General features: G+C 40.2%; 1 protein-coding gene across 2 annotated transcripts in view; it reads left to right on the top strand.

The window, feature by feature from the left end:
- EPB41L5 (erythrocyte membrane protein band 4.1 like 5) overlaps positions 1-22,026 on the top strand; it is a 55,824-nt gene extending 33,798 nt beyond the window's left edge. The window contains exons 16-25 of one of the 2 annotated variants that reach the window (XM_083841993.1): positions 5,830-5,996; positions 6,814-6,908; positions 11,946-12,083; positions 12,743-12,804; positions 13,473-13,580; positions 13,996-14,089; positions 15,062-15,139; positions 16,055-16,096; positions 16,485-16,618; positions 17,005-22,026. In XM_083841993.1, coding sequence (XP_083698119.1) covers positions 5,830-5,996; positions 6,814-6,908; positions 11,946-12,083; positions 12,743-12,804; positions 13,473-13,580; positions 13,996-14,089; positions 15,062-15,139; positions 16,055-16,096; positions 16,485-16,618; positions 17,005-17,062 — 976 coding nt within the window. In that variant the 3' untranslated portion in view covers positions 17,063-22,026. The remainder of the gene's footprint in view (positions 1-5,829; positions 5,997-6,813; positions 6,909-11,945; positions 12,084-12,742; positions 12,805-13,472; positions 13,581-13,995; positions 14,090-15,061; positions 15,140-16,054; positions 16,097-16,484; positions 16,619-17,004) is intronic. The other variant, XM_083841994.1, reaches the window with a different exon arrangement.
- Positions 22,027-23,977: the final 1,951 nt, after the last annotated feature.

Here is a 23,977-nt window from a genome sequence, read left to right on the forward strand (position 1 = left end):
ATTGTTTAAAGTGATGAGTGTTCTCTCCTGCTCCTTTTTCTAGCTTTTGAAGAGCTTTGTTCCAACTGTTGAAGAATTTAGCCATACCTGTGCACAGCACAGGATTTTGATTTTATGAATTTGAAATGTAACATTTATGAACCACATGCAAAATTGGAAAGCAAGGTCTTTGTGTTGTAACCTTTTCTAAAATGGTGGTCTTCCAACTAAGTTTGTTAATTAAGCATAACTACAGTCAGCTGCTTTGGTAGGAGTTAGTCCCTTAGCCAGCTAAATGGTGAATGACTTATGTACGCTGTACTGTTTGCTCCTGCACAGTAACACTCATTTCTCTGAATTTCTATTTCCTTCTTTTTAAAAAAAAAAAACAAAACTTGCATTAAAATCTACGTTTTCCAATGACTTTGAAAAATTAGCGTTGCTTATAGATGCTTGTTCCAATCATGCAGTTAGAGCTGCTGCTTAAAAACCCTTACAGCATCCTGAAACTGCTGTGCGCTGTACGCCTGGGAGGTCTGTTCCTCCACCTCGCTTTTTTCTCCCGTCTGCAGCACATGGTTCTTGCTCAGTTTTGCCAAGCGCTTTGCAATATGAAGTGCTCCTCATTTCCATAAGTGTAGACAGTATAAGTGTGAGACAGCTTAACTTCTAATTTCAGAAAAATACGCATGATGCTGAGCAGTAAAGGTGTTTATTTGACACTGCCTTACTGTACCCATATATTCGCATGCCTCTGTCATCTGATATTTACCTGCCAGCAATGTCGTTTTTCCTTGTCTTCTCCCATCGCTCATCCTGCCTTTACTTTCGCTTTGCTGTTCCCCCCTCTCTCTCATCCGTACCTAATTACTAATTGTGCCCCCTCCCACTCCCCAATAATCCAGGCCCTTTGATGCTGCCGACCGCTGCCAACGTGGTGGAAGCCTGTGGAAGGCACGGGCCCCGCCGAGGACCCCCGCTGCAGACGGACAGTACTCTGCTTTTGTTCATGAGCGCAATGTGAAGAATGCAGGAGTTCATAGCGGTGCTGTCACCTATGCTGTCCAAACCACCATGACCAGCCTGTGAGACGCGCGGGCCTTTCGGGAGCTTGAGGCTGCTCTGTAGCAGAGGCTGGAAAATTGCATTTTGAGCTGTCTCAAAAGATAAGGACAACGGACCCAGAGATGACTAGGGGGGAAAAAAGCTTGTGTTACAAAGGCTCTGCATATTGTGCTGTTGGTATTTAGTCTTTAAAGAAAAAATAACATATAGACAAGTTACCCATCGCAATTACTTTAAATAGAGTATATATTACTTTTTAATTGTGCTAAGATTTTTCTGAATGATTGCAAGGTTTTTTAGCTGCTTTTATCTCTGGGAGCCATGCAGGGAGTCACGTTGGTAACAAAACTGCACATGCAACCAGTGGATCTTAATGCGGTTTCAAAAATCTTAAAGGAATAGAGGATGTAACTGCCCCTCCTTTTGTACCGTGATTATTTAAAATTATGTAAGGTAGATGGTTGATATGAAAAATAATTTTTTAAACAAGTCCTCATCTGAAAAATATTGTTTAGAAATGGAATGGGATAGAATTATTTTAATTTTTTTAAGAATAAAATTATCAGAACTCCTGAAAAGGCAAAGAGTGATACTTTGGAGGAGGGTCCCCCTCCTAGGGAATGTCTTATTTGCTCTCTAGAAGTTTTTCTTTCATTCTTGCTGCTGTGCTCCAGACAAAATGAAACAGAACTATTTCCTGACAAACACCAGTCCTGCCATGTGATTCATGAGGTCAATTTTTAAGTCAAAGGTGAAGAGTCCAGCTTCATCAATATACTTGTAGGCCTTTAATAACGTGAAGGACTATCTTTACCCTTGAACACTCTGTGTTTTCATATGTTTTCTGAAATTAGCTACTTTAAATTTGCAATAATCAAATTTGCAAAAAATCAAGTCATTGTTCTACTGCAGAGTTCTACGTTCAGATGTGCTTAATGTGAGCATAGTGGTGAGGTCACTGCAGGTCCTGGATGACTCCTCAGCTATCAGAGAAGAATTGGTGAATTAGAGTGTAGCTGTCACAGAATTAAAGGATAGCATATATCCTTTATATCCAACTTATAATCGATGTAAGTTGCATGCTATTCCCATCTGCCTTTGAATCTTCCATACACTACGAGGATCAATTTTGCTCTTTGCTGGACTCGTTTTAGGGTAACTTCATTGACTTCGGAAGGTTTATCCTGGTTTCTACTACAGTTAAGTGATGGCTCTCAGCAGCAAACTGAGAAGTTGTACCAAACTAGCACATATTGATGCCTACAATATTTAGCTGCCTTTTTAAAAGGACAGGTCATGTGCTCTAGGAATAGCATTCAGGAAGTGTACAGGTGTATTTCTAAACAGTATAGTGATGACAGATCTTTGCTTAATACCTATAAGGCTTCTGCAGCCAGCAACTTTTTATATGGGCGTTTTTTCCTATTTTCTGTAGTTACTGGCTTGCATATAATACGATATATAGGTATTCCAAAATCCCACAGAATGATACAAGAACAGATAGGACCCTCTGTATTCTTTTATTGTTTAAGAGGACTCCTGATCTTGTCATTCTTCAAATAAATGGGAGAACATAATCTTAGAGTTTAGAACCGTGCTTGACTGAAATCTGAATCACACATCCCCAAGATTTTTTCTTCTGTTTTCCTCACTATAAAAGAAAAATCATTTTTTTTCCCTGAATATTCTGCGTTTTTGTTTAGGGAAAGAAAATTCCTATGTTCACAATGGTTTGTATGGCTTGAATTGCTAGTATCTTTTATCAGCTTTTCCCTTTGAATGTTTCCTAAAATATGCTGGTAGACGTTGATTCTGAAGACAGTCACACCTGGCACTTGTTACTATGCAAAGCTCAAATACCCTTTAGTGTGTGAGTAAATAGGGATATGTGTAAAGCTATTGCCCATTTCACTCTTGAGTACTGCATACTTACTGTTGTAGAAGTTGCAGTTTTCGTGGGAAGCCTTTTACTATTTCCCTCATAACTGGCATGACTGTTTTATTAGTATTTTGTAAGACAAGTCAGAAATTCTGTGAAGTGATAAAAATAGTATCTTGTGCTTCTTACATAGTCTGGCCATTTCCTGCTGATGCTCTGAAGAGGGCTAAGAATCTGGGGGGCCTCAAACAGTTTATTGCTCTTTGAACTCATCCTTTGTGCCTGCAAATTCCTGTGGCTGAGGGTCTCCATAGTATGACTTGCCTTTCATGACCGCCTGTCTCAGGGTGGCCGAGTAGTTACTTCAGCAGGTAAAACGGGACTGGTTCCTCTTCGAATCTTGGCTTAGGGAGGCTTCTCTCAAGTCTGCCTAAAGTTCATTCAGTTTCCCTGAGGCCCCGCTGTGATGCAGCGATGAAGCTGCAGTGGCTCACCCAAGTCCTGCCCTTGCTGCTTCAGCCAGTCCTCCATCCCACAGCACAAATGGCAGTAAGTTTCTCTACAAACTTCTGTTGCCTTAATAGAAATAGTACTCTACTTTTGGAGCAGCTCTGAACTTACTGAGATTTCCATTTGAATATGTCATCAGTTTTCAAGACTGCCTGTATCTCTAGTAGGCAAGTTTTTAATCAGCTCTCCTGTATCTGTCTAGTAAATGTTACTGCAGTTGTCATTAGGGTGAAAAAAAGATAGGGTAATTATTCTAGCTATTTTCTAATGAAGATAAATTTTATTTTTTACTCAGTTTCTCTCCATTGTGCTGCAATACTCAAAAAAAACATGAGAAAATTACAGCACAAAGAAGTGCTACTGATGCCCTACATCAGCACCCTTAAATGGAGTTCACAGGGGCTTATATGTACATAGTTCTTGAAACACGTCATGGTCTCAGTGCCTCCAAGTGTGCAGGCAAGATCAGAACATCTCATGATGCTGATTGTCATATTGAACATTTGGGTGACTATTTACGGAAATCTGTCAGAAAATGGGAAGAAAAATTTGTGAAGCCTTGTGAAGGTTAGAAAACATTTTCCCTTCTATGCATAGTAGTTACCCTCTCTGAAAGTAAGATGCGGGATTCAGTCTCCCTTTGCTGCCTTAATTGGAAGAGCATCTATTCTTGCCCATTACTCAATTCTGATAATTGAAATTCTCTGTATCCCTTGCAAGACTGCTGCTTGCTACTTCCCATTAGTGGTGCACACAGAGGCTATACAGTAGATTGAAATTTTCCTATTATTTGCTTTGCTAGCAGCTTCTCATTCCAATGCTTAGAGAATTGAGCAAGTGACCTCAGTTTACCTCACAACAATTAATTGTCTTAAGACGATTCTCACATTATTAGCACTTAAACTAAACGGTGGCATTGCGTGATCTGTTGCAGAGGTATGCATTTAACGCTGGATTTAACTGGGATTCTTTTGGGTGCTTGAGCTGAAGGGAGGTTTTTTTTCCTGGAGCCTCTAGTGACAACATTGGACTGCTTCCAAATTCCAGGGGCTGGAGGGAGAAAAGGGGCATTAACCCATTAGTGAGAAGCTGGTCTAAACACTGAAGTAGGAAGTGTCTCTGTCTGTGCATAAGGGTAAGTTCTGCTGGGGTGGGTACTCGCTTGTTTTCATAGTTTTCATCTTTGGGACAGAACTGTCAAAAGCAATACGAGCAATTTTCTTCTTAAATAGGTATTTTAACCGCATTGTAGGTAAACATGACTGTTGATCAAAAGGGGTGACAATCAAACTGCGGTTGTATACACAGGTTGTCTGATTAACCATTATATTCTGCAGCGGCTGTTGTGTCTGTATTTTATAGTTTGCTGTTAAAATAGCTTTCCTTAGCTTCCAAGAGATGGATGAGATTCCCTTTTGTTCGCACAACATAAGCATCATAATGCAACTTTTGTTTCTTTTTTTTTTTTTGGTTTGGTTTGGGTTTGCTATTCTCATTGTAAATACAGATGGTAGGACAAAATTAAAAGGAGCCATTTCCATTAGAAAGCAAAGGATGTGAAGGCAAGTGATCCTAAGAGGGTACGGAGTACATGCTTTGGTTCACTCAAAATACTGTGACTGCTAAGTTTTCGTTCACATCTCTGCCCACATTAGCAAAGCTGAAACTAGTTATAGATACGCTTAACCATAACATGGCATTGATGCAGCCCTGTGCCATGGATCCTTGTGCCCTCTGTCCTTTTTAAAACTGTTCATGAAGTGCTGCACAAATGAATAGCTCTTTGTGAAGAGTATCAACTTCCCTCCTGCACGCACTTTTTTTCTCAAGTAAAAATGCATAAATGTACTTTGAGTCTGCTAAAAAAATCTTTCAAATATTTGTTCCAAAAAAGTGAATCTACTAGATGATAACTTTCCTGTTTCTTAAAACAATTGGAGTCAGCTTGCAGTATGAGAATTAGAAATAACATGCCACAGTGCATCTTTGCCTTCAGCAAGAGCTCAAGTATACACTGGGTAGGACTCACCAACACTGCCTGAAGATTCCCTTTCTCACAATCTAATTGCTGTGTTTATAAATGTCAGAGAGGTTTCCACAGAAACTCCCCTCCCTTTTTCTTCACTTCTTCCACTGCTATGTGAGCAACAGACAAAGTACACCTGTTCTGCTATGAAGTCGATTTTTCTAGAGATGTGAAGTGTTCCTTTTTTTTTTTTTTCTTTTAAACTCACTGAAAGCTTGGAACAGTTTCCTGGAACAGGTTTTCCGGAATGTTTCTGGTTACCAGAAAACAACTTGAAAAAAGAGATTGCACGTGGTTAAAGCTTTTTCATGTTACAGAAAGAATGGTAACAGAATTCTGCCTATCTCTGCCCATCTTTCTGCCTTTGCAGTGTACCTCTTGTTGATTTACTAGACAGCACAGAGCTGCCAGAAACTTGTGTTGATGATGCTGTAGGCCGTCCCGTTGTTGGCTTGGCAACAGGAGATTCAGAAGAATTTGTTAGTTGCCCTCATCCTGGCACGAAGGAAACTGCTAATGAAAAAACAGACTCGGATCGTAAGCAACCTTACAGATTTTTTCCTATTATTGTGGTGTGTGGGGTCAAAGTTACCTGATTATATGGTTATGAGGCTGTTTCCGTACAAAAATCCAAAGCTGTTTTAGAGAGCTCCCTTAGATGAATGCACAGGGACAATTTTGCTTGCCAGTGGAATGCAGCTTCTCTAGTATGTGAAGCAGTGCATACAAGAGTTCTGTAACAAAATGCTAATGACTCGTTTGCAAGGAGAGCCTATTTCAGAATCAGACTTCCCTCTCTGAGATTTCTAATGTTGCTGCCATTGTATCTGCCCAACTGTCCTTAATTCAGCTTTCAAGAGCTGCCTTGTTTTGATTTTACTAAATTGCTGTCTTTTGCCACAAACTTTTCAAGAATTGCGTAAGACATCTTTAAGACATAACGTTAGGTTACGTAGGTTGGGATGACAAAGTTGGTCAGCTCTGGCCCGTTTCAGTTGGAAGCATCTTATTTCCAAGAACAGAGGTACAAGGGAAAAGTCACAGTTCTCTGTGGGGTCTGAGTAGCCACAAATACAGTAAAGTGCTGCCATCTGAGCAATTACCTCTTGCTGCTTGCTCATTCACTGTAAAGATGGCTGGATAAATGAACATGCACGAGGGTAGTGTTCTGATTAAATACATATAGACTGTAGAAATGAAAGTTAAATTGAAGATTGAGCAAGCAGTTTGCTTTGTTTTGTTTTTTTCACCCCAACTTCAAAAACCTTAGAATTAGCATTCAGGAATAACACAAGAAGCAAGTTAACTACACAGTGATATTTATTAGTAAGATGTTGATGTTTGTCTTTTTCAGCATTTGAAGATGCATTGCTAAAACTGAAACAACTGGAGGCAGAGTGCAGCAGCCCTGTGCCAACTGACCGTCCCAACATAAACATAAACGTGCAGGTACTTGGGCATCCTCCTTCTTGGCAGAATCACTTGGTTTTGTTCAGATAATTCTGAAAAGTCTTGTGCTTAGCTTGGGCCTTTGCAAGATTTTTACAAACAGGAGTAATATTGGGGAATAAAGCAAATACAAATATTTTGTTGTGTATAAAGCTCTGTGTGATAGGGCAGTAAGATAAAGATGAAGAGGCAGAAGTGAACATGCACATATGCAGACTGCAGCCTGGTGGAATTTTCTAAAATCTGTGTAAGCAAAAAGTGCAAACACTTGAAATGTTCCTCTGTTGTCTTTTTCTATAGGTTGCTAACTGTACAATGTTATATCGTTACCCTCTTGTTTTGAAGGGCTGAGCGTTTTTCATAACGTTTTTCAGTTGCATTCCGTAACCCTCCCAGAACTTTGCTCCAGCATTGTGTTTTGAGGCAAGTTTGCTGCTGGTCAGTCCCATCTGTTAAGTAACCTGTTCTTACCAGCTCTCTGGATAAGGTGTTAGTGGAGGTTGTGATGTGTGTTTGCACAGAGAGGAGTGATGGTTCAGTGCCCTGAACAGGGAGAGGGGTTTCTCCCTTGCTCCTCTTTGCTTTTCCTTCCCTGGCTTCCCTCGTTCCTCTGTCACTTCCAGTAATTGTTGGGTGTTTTAATGAACCAATGTAATCTACAAAGTGACAATATCTAAACTATATTTTTTAACCTTTTTTGGTTTTGAATTATTTTGTTAGTACCTTTTTTCCCCTTTTTTAAAAAAAGTTGTGAATGAAATGGACTCATGGAGGAGGAGGGGGTATCAAAGAAATGCAGGAGCCATAATGAAAATAATTACTGTTAACCAGAAGGGTCGGAGAGCACAGGATCCTCCCTTACAACGGTGGAAAATTTTGATAAATTCACTGGTTGTCAGACAACTGGACCCATACAGGACATGCTTTGCAGTCAAGCCAGGGCATGTGACTATGGTTTATAAAATTTTAGCATTTTGAAAGGTACTTAAATTGAACAGATCGGATGCTGGATTTCAAAAAACTGGAATATAGTTTTCCCTCCAGGCTTGACTGTGAATAAATCATGTGTTTAAGTTGCCCCTTTTTTTTTTTTTTTAAATCTGCTTCCCCTACGTTAAAGCTTTGGATGCTTTATTGCATTTTGAACAAGCAGAGAGAATAAAGCAGTCTGCAATATTAGGTCTGTTTGCACTACCCTACTTTGTGGGGAGGCCTGAGGATTCATCTACCTTTTGGTGCAGTTGGTATGACTTATTCCAGCAATGATAAAATAAAAACAGGTTCTGAGAGAGGTTTCTAGCAGTGTGTGCTGGGGTAAGCCTGTTCCTAGGCACTTGTTTGCCCCCCTGGTGTGAGAAAAGGCTGCTGTTTTGGTGTGCTTGTTGCTGCAGGCTGTTGTGCTCAAGTCCCCTTTAAGGACTGGTGTCAGGGGTGCCTTGTGTACCTTTCTGCTTGGTGACTGCATTACAAAGATTACTGAGTCTCTAAGAAGATTAGTCAGCCCGTAGGTCCTGTTATGCCAAAACACTGCTTCTGTATAAACTAAAGCAAAGAATACCGCTTATTGCAGAATATTTTTTCCTGTTGAGCTCCATTTGAGTTCAAACGGAGAGGAAAAAAACATCTAGGTGGTTAAACGGAGAGAATGGAGCAAAATTGTATTAGCGCTTTTTAAATCATAGCTGAAATATAGTAAGCGAGATAAGATTCCTGTAACAAGCTAATCTAACAAGCAGATGCCAATCCAGCACATTCACAGTTATCCAGCTGTCATGTGAGGTGCTGAATAACTTTGGATAATAAAGGTTACAGATGCTGGGGTGATAAGACCCTGATGAGAGAGCAAGAACATTTGCTTAACTGAGAAATAGGAGGTGTATGGATGAACAGCACGCAATTCGATTCTCTCTTTGGGGAAAAAAAGACTTAGCAGCTTTCAGGAAGGAAGTTTAAATTGTATTATGGAAATTTAAAAGGGCATATCATAAGTGGTTTTCTTCAGGTAGAAAAGATTAAACAGCTTTTCAGCCTATGATGTAATTTACCAAGAGGTGACTTGAGAGTGTTTGTTTAAAAAGGTAGGCAGATTAGAGACTGTCTCTGTGTGCTTCAAGCTGCAAAGGCAAGTAGGTTACGGTAGCGCCAAATGAGCATCTCCCAGCTGTGACTAGAGATAAAGGCTAATGGTTTGGAAATGTGTCCTGAAAGAATGACCTAAGAGCAACTATTGAAAATGCCTTATTTCCCTGACTTTGAAGTCTGCTTAATTTATCTATTTATTTTTTAATTTCCATACGTGGTTGGGTTTTGTTTGTTGTGTTTTTATTATTATTTTTTTATTTTTTACATAATGTATATATTGGCTGTCCTGCACCTAGTTTCACTGTTGACCTACTCATAAAAAGAGGTGTTTGTGGCATCTTCTGCCTGGAAAGAATGGGACAATGTATCACGGGTGGCTGGAATACACCAATAAAACCTTGCAGTGAGCTTAGATCCTGGAGTTTGCTGTTACTTCAGATGAACGCAGTGTTAGTGTTCTCTCTGGCAGCGCATAATTAAAAATTTCGGCATTGTTCATCTCCTGTAAGTTTTACCCAGTGCATAAGGTACCGACCTATGTAGAAACGGTTGCAGTGCTCAAAAGGGCTGGTGAAGTGCATTGAGGGGAAAGCATTAGTTCTCTGCTTCTGAAAGCAGAGCTGCATCTTGAATTTTGTGATGCAATCAAATGCCAATGAACTGCTCGCTCCAGCTCTGTTCATTAAAAATCTTGAACTATTTTGTCAGGGGTCAAAGATGGCCTGCCAGCATCATCTTTACATAATTCTATACTTGCAGACACTCTTGACTGATTTATTCGATAAGGAAATATTTATACAGTATCCATGCCCTTTTAGAAAGGGAGAAATCTTTCTAGAATGAGAACTGGGAAGTGTGGAATGAATGGCTTCATTCTTCACAGCTGCTCTCTGCCAAAATCTGCTGGGATGGAAGAATACAACTTTGTTGTTTCCAAGCTTTCCCTAGTACAGTGACCAGATCTGACAAAAGGGAACAAAAAGTTCTTAAATACACTGAGCTCTGCTTTCATCAGTTTCTGAAGTGGACTTATCCTTCAGTCAAAACATGAAGCTAAAGTACAAATATAGTTTGCCTAGTACATGGAAACAATAGAAATTCATAATGTGCTAGGATATTGACAAACTCCAGTGGCTTTACTGTTCTATGTGGATAACTCAATGTCTTGTAAATCAGACCTCTTGAGGCCATCTTATCATGTGCCAAATGCTTTCCCTTCTAGCTTCAAGCTCTTTCCATAAAATAAAATAGCAAAACACCATTGCTTTTTTTAAGCACAAAATTGAAATGACTGAAAAAAAATGTATCTTTAGTATTGATGGAAATGTTTCCTTGGTGATATAGAACTTATACTTGAGTACGTTAAAATAGCTCTTAATAGTACTAAACTTTTCAAAAGTTGGGAATGTAATTGCTAGTAGACTAGCATGGCCTAATTAAATTGGTTATTCAGATCGAGGAAGTGAGGAACCACAAAATGGTGCTTAAAGCATCCGTATACTGATGTTCTCAGTTAAAATAATCAAATTTTCTATTTCACTGGTACTGGAACAATGCCTTAGAAATTCTGTGCAGAGAATGTTGCATACAGCATTCAGTTCAGTGAAGTCCAGTGTAAGGATTTAATGTTTATCACAGTTGGGTACTTTGACCGTACAGATCATCATAACTCAATTTTAATTGTTCCAGACTTTTGGCAATTCCAGCAGCTTCTGTAAAATGAACAACACTTAAAACGTTCAATAAATAATTTTGGTAGTCCTCATGAATTATGTGAATGTGCATCTCTTAATATTTGCTAGCAGTAGCCATTAGTAAGGCAGGTGGTTGTTCCTTGTGCCTTTTCACATTGACAGTGATCCTTCAAGATTTTGCAAAGTTCTGTATTCATTGCTGAGTGCAGCCAAAATTTTTGAGTGGGTTCTCCTTTAGGTAAGTCTAATAAGTTCCTATTTGGATGCCCCAAAAGGTGATTTAGAGGGAGACAAGAAGGGAAAATGTTTTTCTCCTCCCTGAAGACTGGAACCTAGACGTTCTATTTACTATTTTCAGTTAATAAAAAGAAAAGTGAAAAGTGGATAGAGATCTGTGTGAGGGACAGGTATTCTTCACCTTTTATTTTTTATTTTTAATTTCTGCCCTGCACTCTCTATGCAATGGGACTCATTCCTTCTGGACACGCTGCATTTCATGCAAGTAGCAGGCTGGTGCCCGCCGCAGTGCGCGTTGCAGGAGCTGCTGGAGGAGCAGCCACAGCCAGTGAGTGGCATATGGTGAGGAGAGCAGGGCTCTGTCTCCCCCTGCTGAGTCATACCCTGAGAAGAAAGGTCACAAGGTTTAGTTTCCACTCAGTTAATTAACTTCTGTCACTAATCAAATAGCAATTAGTAGATTGAATGCTTAATTAACATTTTATAATTAAGAAATGCAATTCACATAATGAAATATTCTCTATTGAAAAGGTATCTCGTTTTTAATTGTCCTCCTAAAGTGTCTGGCTGCCAATTTGTTCTGATATAATTAGCGGTGGGAGAGGGAGCTAATAGCACATTAAAGTGTTGTCCTAATTTATAAGCAGATTTTAAGGTAAAAATCTTCCCAACTTGGTTTTGAAAATGAATTATCAATTTACAGTTAGGCTATAACAATGTAATACGATGGCTGCTATACTGATCTCAGATCAGTAAACTGCTACATATTGAGGGTCCACTGCTGCTCAGTTCTTCCACACTACATTTTTAGCACAGCTTTTGGCATCTCTACTTTTAAGCATTGTGCTTTTTTTCTGCTTTGTTTTGCTCTGATTTTCCAACTGAATTTTGAAACGAAGAGATTATTTTTCATTTCAGTATAACCATTGCTTTTCCTCTCACTTGGAGCCTTGTTGTTATTAATAAATTCCAGTCCAGGGTCTTCACGTGGGAACTGCTTCTAACAAAGGTTTTTCATGTCTAGGATGAAGTGGTAAAGCTGACAGATAAATGTCTTAACAATGCAGTTGAGAGCCCAATAGCAGCAGCAGCAGCAGCAGCATGGCTTCCAGCAGATATGAAAAGCAATATCCTGAAGGCCCAGGCGGAAGCAGGGCACAAGGTAAATACTCCAGTGATAAGTACTACAATGTTCTCAAATGTTTTTTGTTTTTAGAACTGGCTGTGAGGGGGTACCATTAATAATGTTCAGGAGATGCCCTTTTTCACTGTTTGACTCTGCAATGGCCTGGTATCGAAGAAGGTGCTTTGCAAATAAGGGTGCTCCAGGAGCTGAGGTCCAAAGAGTGGCAGAGTAAGAGAGCCTTTCTTCACAGTCACAGTGGTCCAGTGCTGGAATGGCTTGCCCAGGGAGGAATTGCAGTCCCTGTTAACACTTAAAATGTAGTTGGATAAGGCCTTGAACAAACTAGTCGACCTTTACGTTTGGCCTCAATTTGAGTGGTGATTGAACCAGATAACATCCAAAGGATCCCTTCTAATCAAAAAATTATTCTACAATACAGTGAATAAGGCCATGCTTCTAGCATGTTCTAGTAAATTTTATAGCAAATGATGGTTTGTTTTTTTTTGGCTACATTAATGAATTATCTACACAGACGTTTTCACACTGAATTGATGTTTTAAGTCTTTGAGCAGTAAATAAACATCACAGTTTCATGCAGGGGAGGAGGCTCTTGGCTTTTTTCTGAATTTCTGAGTTGATACAAAATGGAAACAGGTATCAGAAATGCATGTTTTTGTTGTTTTTTTTTCTATTAGGCTGTAAGAGAAGACAGCGTGGCGGGTACCAAGAATTCCATTATTCAGGATGCTGCTGCCAGGTACTGAACAGAATTGGAAGAAAAGCACAATCTAGTTATCCAAGTACAGCACTGAGAACCTGGAGTTCTGGAGTCTCAGTGTTCAGTGTGATCTTTCAGTGGCTCAGTAATTATTGCATTTTAACTTGTCATAGTGTAGTTTAACCTGGTAAGCGTGAGGTGTTTTTAAAATGATAACCAGCAAAAACTGTATTTGCAAAGTTTTGATATGTACAAGGTAATCCAGATGCTCTTACTTTTTTCTCCCATACTTCAGTCTGATAAACATTATTCCAACAGCAGCCTTGACCACTGTAGTTATTTCTGACACGAACAACTTTAGTGTGAGGAGTGGGGAAGTGTCTGTTTACAGTAGCTGCTTTTCAATGGAGATAAAAATCTGTGTACAGAAATCTGTAGCTGGCAGCTGATTCCTGTGAATTACCGAATCTCATATGATCATTAGTTTTAGGTGAATTTCAGGCACTGAAAAAATTAGTGTTGCATGTCATAACTACATAATATCTTGACCTTTTATGAAGATAAGCATGTATCAGACTTCAAAGAACACAAGGCAATATACTGAATAAAATGTGCATCTAGCAATTTCAAAACTGTGCTGTAACAAGTGAAGAGCTTTCAGTGAAAGTTTGTACCTTTCTGTTTGGTTTTGTTTTTTATTGTGCCAGGAACATTCTCCCATCAGGCAAAACACCGAGTAGTTCCCCAGCAACCAGTCCAATATTTCAAGAACCAAAAGAGCTCTTGAAAACCCCTGCCTCAAACACCTTCATTCAGTAAGTGATGCATGAGAAAAATCTTGCTGGGATGAGAACCATGTAGAGTTTATTATGAAACAGGCTTGAAAAGATGAGGAACAGTGCTGAGCAGTTAGGCTGCGTCTAACTAAACAAGTTTATAGATGTATCTTTAATTAGTGTTGCAACAGTTAATCAGTGTAGGCCAGGCCTCAGGGTGAGCATGTTATCGAGCAGTAAGCTCGTCTCTCATCTTTTGAAATGACTGAAATACCTGACATCCCGCTGCCCCTGGCTCCAAGTGGGGAGATAAGAGGATAGCAGGGAAGACTTCAGTCCTGTGTAGACAAATTAGAAATAAGTGCTGAAAAAGCTGCTGAAGATTGAAGGTACTGATACTGTTGGGTCTATAGGACACTGGCTATGTCTACTGATGAGAATTTTCTCCTTCCAGTAATGCATCAAATGAGGATAGTGCTGCCTCTAGCCACGAAGAGTTGCTGATTCCGGCTAGTCTGGCTCCAGCTGAGGAGGCTGCTGTTTCAAAGGTATTGCCACCACCTGTCAGCCTGGAAGGTTTCTGTGTGTTGCATTCTGAGCTACTGATGCCCTCAGGCAGCCACAACAGACCTTGCTGCATGCCTGTCATAACACAGCGAATACCAGTCACTGGTGAATACCAAAGACTGCTTTCTGGAGCAGAGACAGATACTGTATATGTTGCTCTGAAGGACGTCTGACTCCTGTCAAGTTCTTTGCCTGGCACTTATTTTTCTAAGCTGGTGGGACATTTTTCTCACACTGGTGGGGAGCCATTTATATCCCAATAATTTGGTGCTCTGGGGAAGAGACTGCAGGGATGAAATTCTGATATACGCAGTTTCTGTCAAAATAACCACGGAGGGAAAGGTTTAAATTGAAATGTTTAATTGCTGGATTTTGGTTGCCTTAAGGGTAAGGTAGTGTGTTGGTTTTTTTTTTCTATAAATGGGCTCTGAAATGCACATAACAATCTGTGCAGCACTCAGGGATCAACTTTTGTTTGTCCCTCTCCAAAAAAAAAGGTGAGTCCAAATTGGACTTGGCTATTATTTCAGCAGGCGGAGGGGTTAATCTGGAAAACTAAAGCAACGCACCCTTTATCTGTCATCTCTCTAAACCAGTATTATGTAATTTATTCCACTGAACAATTAATCACCTTCATCTTCTGAGTTCAGATACTCAGCTTGCAGACCTCACTGACCTTTTTGTCAAATGGTGCAATACTTCATCTTTGCACAGGAGAAAAGGGCAGTTTTGCAGCTTACCTGGCAATGACATTACTTTCAGCATACTATGGAGGAAAAGTGAAATTAAAAGATCATTTAAAAAAATCACTTGACAAGGTTTGAGAAAACAGGCCTGATGAATGGCAGTGTTCATTAAGGACACCGGTCCATAATGCAGGAAGCCATTAGAGTATTCAGCAAACCTGTCTATTTACTATTGGGAATTCAATTCAAAACTGATTTATTCCATAGAGCACTCCAGATGACCAGGACGTTTCCTTAACACCACTGACAGAGAATCTAATTGACTTTACAGAAGCCACACCTCGGGTAAATGTATTTCAAAACCAAACTTCTTCCTTCCCACATACAATGGTTTTTACTCATAAACTCTGTTCTTGCTTTAGTATCTGTCCACCAGGCTTGGACCTGCTGCAGTGGAGTGAAGTGGTGGTTCACCTGGGTCACTGCACATATGTCACCTGCCTTTTAGGGTGGATGGCATAGGGCTATACAACTTTGTAAGGGAAGTGAAGCAACCTGAATTGTTTTCAAGAGTTAACTTGTATCTGTGTTACAAGAGCCTGTAGTCTTATTTTAGTATGATGCAAATGCCAGCCTGCTTATCAGACTTCTAGATATATAGAGTACCTTATATGTATATGGCTGTGCAGCTATATATGCACACATTATATACATTGTGTGTATGTGTATATAGATGTGCATATATTAAAAAAATAAACAATTGACAAATATTTTAATGCAAATAACTTTTTAATACAAAGGTTTTAATACAAATAAATGCTTTTATATTGAAATAAATTTTAAAAAATGCACTGGGTAAAAATGAGCTATACTGTGGGCACTGAAGAAGAAGGGAAGGAGTAGGACCATAAACTGTTCACAGAAGTGTACTTTCAGTTAACTTTGTCCACAAAGCAGAAAATAATAATGGATTCAGCTGCCTTTTTGAAGGGAGCTCTATGCTGAAACTGTTGTCAGTGAGTTTCTGTGAGTGATTAGGTGTTAGCCATATGCTGCGTGGATGTGAATTACCTTTTTGTATGAAGTCACTTCACCTGTAGCTAATCACTAGTATGGTTCAAAGATCTCTTCTGTAGGGTGGCAGATTCTGACCAGTGATTTACAAACATCTGATATTGTTTTAGGCAGCCAGTGTTATTTCAGGAATGTTCTCTGTTACTTCCAGCCTTTTCTAATGAGCTTTTTGTTTGTTTTCTGTAGGTGTCTCCCCAGCCCACGATAACACCAAGGTGGATAGTGCCAGTGAGTTATTGAACCATTCCGTAACAATTTGATATGAAGCATTTAAGAGGCAAAAAGAGAGAGAAAGCTTTTGTCATGATAAAGAAATGGGAGCTTGAGTAAAATACAATAATTTGTAATAATTTGAAAGCCCATGCAGCAAAGCCAAGCTAAAGCAAAGCAATCCAGGTTGATACTTGGATATCCTGTTAATACTTAAACTCTGCTTTTGCTGTGTTTACATTGCAGGTAGATGTCATAACATTTCTTGAAGTACTTGCATTTAGTGAAGCCCACCCTGGAACTTGATGAATCTTAGTTTTCTGTTGTAAATAACCATATTGAACAATTACTGTGTCGTGCTAGCAGGTTTTTATTTTAGTTTCCTGTTTTTTTCTCCCCAATTCAGACTGGACTGATTTCCAATGGGCCTTTGGGAAATGATGTTGCCTTGGCTCTGAAAGCAATGAAAGGCAGCACAGAGGCTCTGTTGCCATCAGCTGGACTGCCACCATCCCAGCAGACATCTGAAGTCCTTGCAAGGTAAGTTCCCAGCATTCACATCAGAAGTATGCATGTGGAGAGGAAGTATGTGCTCTTGCTACTTCCATTTCAGTAGTTATAGTTAGCAGTGATGATCAGATCTTTCAGTGAATCCCTGAAGAAAGGGAAAGCTTCAGCGGGCAGGATGTGGATGGCAATGATGCTACTTACTGCACTACTGGAAATTGGTTTGGTTTGCCCTTCTGCAGGTTGTCCATTGGAAAGGTTTATACGTTGGTTTTGTTAGATTATGAGGGAACAGCTATTAATACTCTTATGAACGATACTCTTAGTTTTGCTCCTAGCAGTATCTTTTGCTTTTTAAATCCCTTATGGAAGATCTTTTTGTAGGAATGCATTCACAGGGCCTCTTTTTTCTCTTTTAGCCCAGTCAATGAGGATGCTACAATAAAGACGAGATGTTTACTCACCACTGAACTCTAGAAGAAGGAGTTTCTGCACTTCCCATCTTGTAAAAACTCCAGTCTTCTACAAGCAGTCGTTTTGAAAAACTTGCTTGGGATCAAACTCTTGCTGAATGGGATGGAAGCAGCCAGCTGGTTTGCTAGGATCCAGGAAGAGACTTTCACATTTATTGCAATCTAACTGGAATTATAATTTGAACCGGAATATAAAACCACATGAAAATTTGATGTTCTCCTTAGGAGAAGTGAATACCACACTGGAGCTAGTTCTGAACATGCGTAACAAAATCTACTTGTGTTCCACTCACACTAGATTTAGTCTTTCTTACCCTGTGCTGCCTCTGAAATGTTAATGGCAAGTGATCACTGTGATGTTAGCTATATAGTGTTTGAACACCACATCCCTGACCTTTATAGAGTATTATTGGGAAGATTAGGAGAACTTCTAGGGCCATCTTGTGGCCATACTGTATATGGTAGTTCACAGTACCGATGACTGATACGGCCAAGGTAATTTTCTTCTGTGTGATTAATCCCACTGGTTTTCCTTTGTTTTAACAACACATATGCTCCTTTTTGGCCTTAAAGCCCTTAATAATCTCTGCACCTCTTGTTACAGTACCTGGAAGGAATTAAAATCTAGCCCATCAGTGACCAACTACTTTGACTGGATTTGAGCTGCTCATTGCAAGCAGGAAAAGGAAGATTAACCAGCCAAACAACTTTTAGCATTAGCAGATTACAGCAGAGGTCCCACATTTTTTTGACACTAGTTATTTTATTTTCTGTGTGACTCAAGTACATGCATTTAGGCTATAGATATGGGGTTTTGTTTGTTTGCTTGTTTTCAATGCTGAAGCAGTGAAGGTATGAGTACAGCTTACTTCAGGAACTGCTTTGAGGTTAGTTCTGTTGTCATTCAGCGCTAGGAAGGAAAAGACTTTCCTTATTTGTATTCATATTGTTCCTAGATGTTGTTTCTAGATGCTGTGCTTTGGGAAATGCTTACCAGGCATGTTATGGCATGACAGTACAACCAGGTCAGTTCTTACCACCTCGAGTCCTGTTCTAGTTGTATATGGAACAAAGAATAGAAAGAATAAGGTGAAAATAGGAGAAAAAAGTTGAAACATTCCCAGAAGTAGTTCACCTGCTTCTAGTAGGAAAGCAGGGTTCTTGCAAGAGTGTGCTCCACAGTGCTGGTGAAGACCTTTTGGTGCTCAGGTGAAGTACAGGATACAATACGTACAGTTTGAAGAGATCATTTGAGTCCCAGGCAGCAGGATCCTCACATGAAGGTGTAGAGGTGTGAGCACATGGACCCTGGAAGTGTATCCTTTGAAAATATCAATGCAGAGTCAGAGGAAGGAGAAGTGTAGAAGCCCAGTGACGAATTCCACACCTCCAAACAGGGAAGCACAGGTGAAACTACTGGGATCCTTCCTTCTCAGGAAGAGGTTTGTACGTATGACTGGGGTTGGAGGTTTTTTTCTGCGTAGTGCTGCTGTTTATAAGTATTTATATACATGTGGTTCTTAGAAACAATTTTGAATGTGAAAGTCAGTTTGAAACCTGTACGTACAACTTCCTTTCTGTGCACCTACTGCGTGCACGTCTCTCAGTGTGGACAAAGATTTGGACCAAACCACTGTGGGTTGTGCAGGTACGCTTGTGTCCTACTAGGCTGCTTCGTTCAGACTAAGGTATGTCCTGGAGGTTCTTACTGCTGTTTTTGTACTTGTTTGCAAGATGCTGACAGAGTTTTAAGGAAGAAACCGCTTAGCATTTACATGGCCAACTGCCACTCCTCAAAGCCCCAGAGGCCTTAACAGAGAAACACAGAAACCACTGGGAGCAATTCGGACTGACATACCAGAGTGACTCTCTGCAGACAGTGATTTGCAGCTACTGCCTGGAGAGCCCAGAGCTGAAATTGATGGCAGGTGCTCCAGGCACGCTCTGCACTCAGCACTGCCAGCCAGAGCGGAGCTGCTGTTTGGGACCGGGCAGCGTGTTTCTGCTCCCCGGCGTCCACCTGTCATTGTTGCTTCCAGCTGAGTGTTAGCTTTTATATTTTAAGTCTGAGCCTTATTGTGTATTAAAACGTAGAAGATTCCCGATTCAAATATCAAATGTCTGAGTGTGGATTAATAGAGTTGCCAGAAAAGTTCCTGCAGGAAAAGGGAAGCTATGGCTGCAACAGTCTGCTTCCTGCACAAAGCCAGGACTGTGTGGGGAAACTTGGCACTTGCTATTGATCTGTTTGCTCAGCAGCTGAGCTGGCATTCGCCAGCTACATGTGTTGGTTTTGTAAATAGACAGAATGCAGTAGCATTCTCTTTAAGGCATGTTTGATATTTGACTCTTCCCATTGGGTTCAGGAGCACTGTGAACTGTTAGTTTGAATTTCTCCCAAAAGTAAAATAACAGAAGTTTACAGTTTTACAGCGTTGTGTGCTAGATACCATCCCTAGATTCCTCCCAAGCAATCACATAAAGCAAATAACAAGTAAATAACATGTGGTGAATGTGTCCCCCTAAAATCTAAGTGGTTCCAAGTAGCCAACTGTTTACTGTCAGCATGGCTGGGGTGGTGGTGGTCGAGGGGGGATGTTGTATTTAAACACACACAGGAAAATTTCAGAGGGGCAAGGTTTCCCTCAATTTCCAATGGCCTAATACTTAAAAATTCAAAAATTTCAACTGTTACATTGGGGATTTGCAATTTCTAGTAGATTTGAGACTGCAAACCCAATTCTTCCCAGTGACACCTGGGAAAATACTCCATTTAACTCAACGTAGCTTATTTAGCTATTCCAATTGTTTATACAGGGAGCCTGGGGAGACTTAGACACCACAGTGATGTGATCTAAACAGGCACGTAATTTGGCGTCTGAACATCCTGTAGTTTTGCATCACTATTTTGCTTTAAAACTGTAGGTGTCGTGTGGTACCATGACTGGCTACCAGGTAATGCAGCCTTACTCATCACTTAGATTTTATCAAACGCAAATAGTAGTGTCTGCAGCTGATGTTATAAAATATTGATTAATGCCAGCATGCTATTAAGAAAAACGGATTTCTGAATGTTGCTACTCGATTGATTGGCTGTAAGTCCAGCCGCACTCTAAAAGGTTATTTTTTGGTATTTATTTAAAGAGTTTTATAAACAAAACTTCTGTGTTAATCTGATGTTGGGCTGTTGGCAGGTCTGCCAACCACTTAGAGGCTTTGAGAGTTGAAAAGAATGAAGAGATGCAGCCACATGTGTCGTGCAGCCATTTGGAAAAAGCCAGCTCCTCGATTTTTTATTATACAATATATTTAACAAAAAAGTGGGTTTTTTTTGTTTGTTTGTTTTTTTACCTAAGAAAGTTATCACCCACTGACTTACTAATGCATATTCCAGCCTCTGCTTACTGTCTTTGTACCCTTTTGCTGTGCGCATGCAGTGCTGATCAGGGATGGATGCTTTTTTGCTCTGTAGTCAAAGAGTGAAAACTTACATGAAAAACTGAAAAGTGATTGTACACCATAAAAGATTTTGCAGAAATTTTAACATCTATAAAAAAACAAAAAAAAAAAAAGAGGGAAAAAAACACAACACTATATCTCAAAGTGATTAATCTTAAGGAAATGTGGACAGTAGAACCGCATTTCAATCTCACCCATCTAGTGTAACAGGAAGAGACCAGAGAGCCTGCATGTGCGAGTAGGTGGTAATTGTCCTGTAACTACAAGCTTTTGAAACAGGAATTAAGGTGTGGGAGTTAAGGCCCTCTTACTGGAACTGAGGGGATGTCTTTACATCAGTGGTAGGGAAGTCGCATATCATAAAATAATGACTTACCTGGTACTCAGTCATGGTTAATGGGTTAGCTTGAACATATTCAATTTTAAACTGAAATTCCGTGTATTCTTTGTCAAAGACAGCTGTATAAATGGTGTGTCTTGGGCTTTTTGGCCGCAACTTGGCAAGAAAATGTGCTGCACTGGATGAGGAGCTCAGGTGACAAGTCCAGTTACGTTCAGGTCTCTTTCCACAAACTGTTTCCAGCCCTTGCTTGTTGTCCCTTTGCACCCTGTCTTTGCCACTTATTCTGTTTCTTGAAGCACAGCTCTACTGTTAAGGTCTGCCACAAACAGCGCTGTTATTCACGTTGTGAACATGTTCTGGTACAGCCCAAATCTTGTACAGGTGAAGTGTTAGCAGCTCTATCTCATAGCCAGTTAGCATTTAAAGCTCTGCTGTCTGGGCACGGAGTGTTCATTAGTTAAAAAGTGGTAGTAAAATTGTGTAACTCTTAGACATGGTAGTGTCACAGCTTTCAAATGCAGCTGGACAATCATAACTTTTATACCAAAAAAAAAACACATCCTTGCTAATGGCCTTTCAGCTGTGCAGGTCTAATCTGCATGTGTTTGGTCGGAGTGTTAGCACCACAGAAATAAGTCCAGGGCCCTTCCCACTGCACTTAAGTGGACGTAGAGTTTGTGTGATTTCGTTAAGTCTGCTATTGTACGGCACTGAGGAGGGAGGTCTGGGCAGTTGGCACAGCCTGTGGAGAGCAGGGATCTTCCAGATTCTCCTCCTTTGTCCTGCTTGGCCTGAGCACTTTGCTTCCTAAACACACACATGCCCTTACCCATAACTGGACAAACCTATTTTTAAAGTCTGTAAGAATATTTTTTTAGCTAGATTTTTTTTGTTAAAGCCACACTAACTACTGTATTTTTACCTTTTTATATGTAAAGCTCGGCGGTAGGTCTCAATGTATAATTTATTTTTTTTATAAAACAAAGTGCACCCTCTCGCTTCAGTTTCATGAGGATAGTGATGTATGAACTGCTTTAGGCACTGCACTGAGATCTGTATTGAGACTGTACATGGGAACAAGAAACTGTGATCTGTAGTTCACTCGAACCCAGTCTTGAAATGTTTATACTGTAGTTGTGTCTGAAATACACCACATCAGTGCAAAAGTCTTGCAGTCATCTTTTAGCAGCTCCGTGCTATGCTGGTGGCGGACAGGCGGGACGTGAGACCCGGGGTGTTGGGGACATGAGACCTGGGACGTGAGCTGGGCATTGGGGGCCGGTGGGAAGTCCAAGCCAGGGGCACGCAGGGTGCTGGGGCAGTGTGCGGCTCTCTGCGGGAATGTGTTTGTTGGTCTGCACCCTGTGGTCACTCAGCGGCTTCTGATGGAAGAGATGGACGCCTGGGCCAGAGAGAGACTTGTCAGCTTACTTGGGATGTCAGAACTGCAGGCCGTGTTATAAAATTAACCTGCTGTCAGTTAGTAACTTAAATACCATCTACACTTAGAGACGTTAAAGACTTGCATGCTGTATTCTCAGGTGAGCTGAGATCTTCCAGGAAGGCTGTCGGGTGGTCAGGGTTTTTGAAAATCATGCCAGGGTGTGTGCTCAGTGTGGACAGAAATGGGTGCCAGTTAGCTGAGGGACCTTGCTTTGCTTTTATTTTCAGTATTCAGGGGAATGTTTCATGCTTTGAAGTACAGTGGTGCTAATGATTGTTTAAAGGAAACTATTTCCAAAGCCTGACTTTGATGGAAAGCTGAAGAAGGCAGCAAAGGGCAACCAAGCCAACTGGTTATCTTCATTTCTCAGTGATGAAGACGCTTAGGAAAATATCACAAGGAAGTGAAATAATTCCATCTCAATAGCTAAGCTCATAGAAAGTCATTTCCCTGTGGCATCATTTTTTGTGTAGGTCAAACTACAATCCCACCAATATGTGACTGAATTGTAGTTCAAATCCATTTATAACTCAAAAAAAAAAAAGGCCTATTTTTTTAATTAAAAAAAACACCTACTCTCTTTATTGAATGTCTGTATGTTAAAAGAAAATCCCTCTGCTATTCAAGCATTTTGATGTTCAGCAACCAAGTAGTAATTAAAGACGATGAGTTTGAGATATTTAGAGCTGATAATTTGATTTCTTGTGATACGTGATTTATGATAAAACAGTACCTCTTGCATCTCAGATGAGATGAATCTAAACTGAAAGATTCGTTTTAAGATGACATCAGTTTTTCTCCAGCCACTAGTGGGCATGGGATCTGTGGGACTTGACCTCGTCTGAAGGAAAGTCCTCCAAAATGCAAGTAGTGTGAACAATGGATCATCTGCATGAACACTTTATGAACTTTTTCACTCTGTAGATACATTCCTATTATGCCACAGGGCTTCCGAATGTACATAGTCCGTGATACCTTGAGTCACAAAACTAGCCTTAGCCTTATCTAGCAAGGAATTAGCTAGCCTTCTTAGCATTTTTGAAGGCGAGAATATTTTGTACTTCTGGAGATCAAATTCTTAAAGACTTATTAAATTAATTCTTCAAAATAAGTCTTTAAGACTGGTGATACCTGCCTTCATGTTCAAGTATCTTATATAACAACAGTAAAATGTTAGAAGCCCATTTAGGACATCATCTTGTACTTAAGAGAGAGCTTTAAAGCATGTTAAGCAATTCTTTTGTTTTGCAGTGAGTCTTCAGCAATAATAAATTTTAATCATTATGGAAATTAAATAATTTCAGTATGGCAGGCTGGAGAAATGAGCTGACAGGAACATCGTGCAGTTCAACAAAAGCAAATGCTGAGACCTGTACATAGAGAGGAGAAATCTCATGTACTAGCAGATGCTGGAAACCAGATGGCTGGAAATGAAGTTACCAGAAGAGGTATTGGGGATCATGGTAGACACCGTCACTGGGGGTGTTCAAGGAAAGGTTGGACGTGGTGCGTAGGAACATGGTTTAGTGGGTGACATTGGTAACAGGGTGATGGTTGGACCGGATGATCTTGGAGGTCTTTTCCAACCTGAATGTTTCTATGATTCTATGTTACGCTGATGAGAGGCTAGAGCCTGAGCTGGAAAAGATCATGTGGAACATAGGGAACAAGGT

Source organism: Anser anser (assembly GCF_964211835.1).
Source record: "Anser anser genome assembly, chromosome: 6".
Taxonomy (NCBI): domain Eukaryota; kingdom Metazoa; phylum Chordata; class Aves; order Anseriformes; family Anatidae; genus Anser; species Anser anser.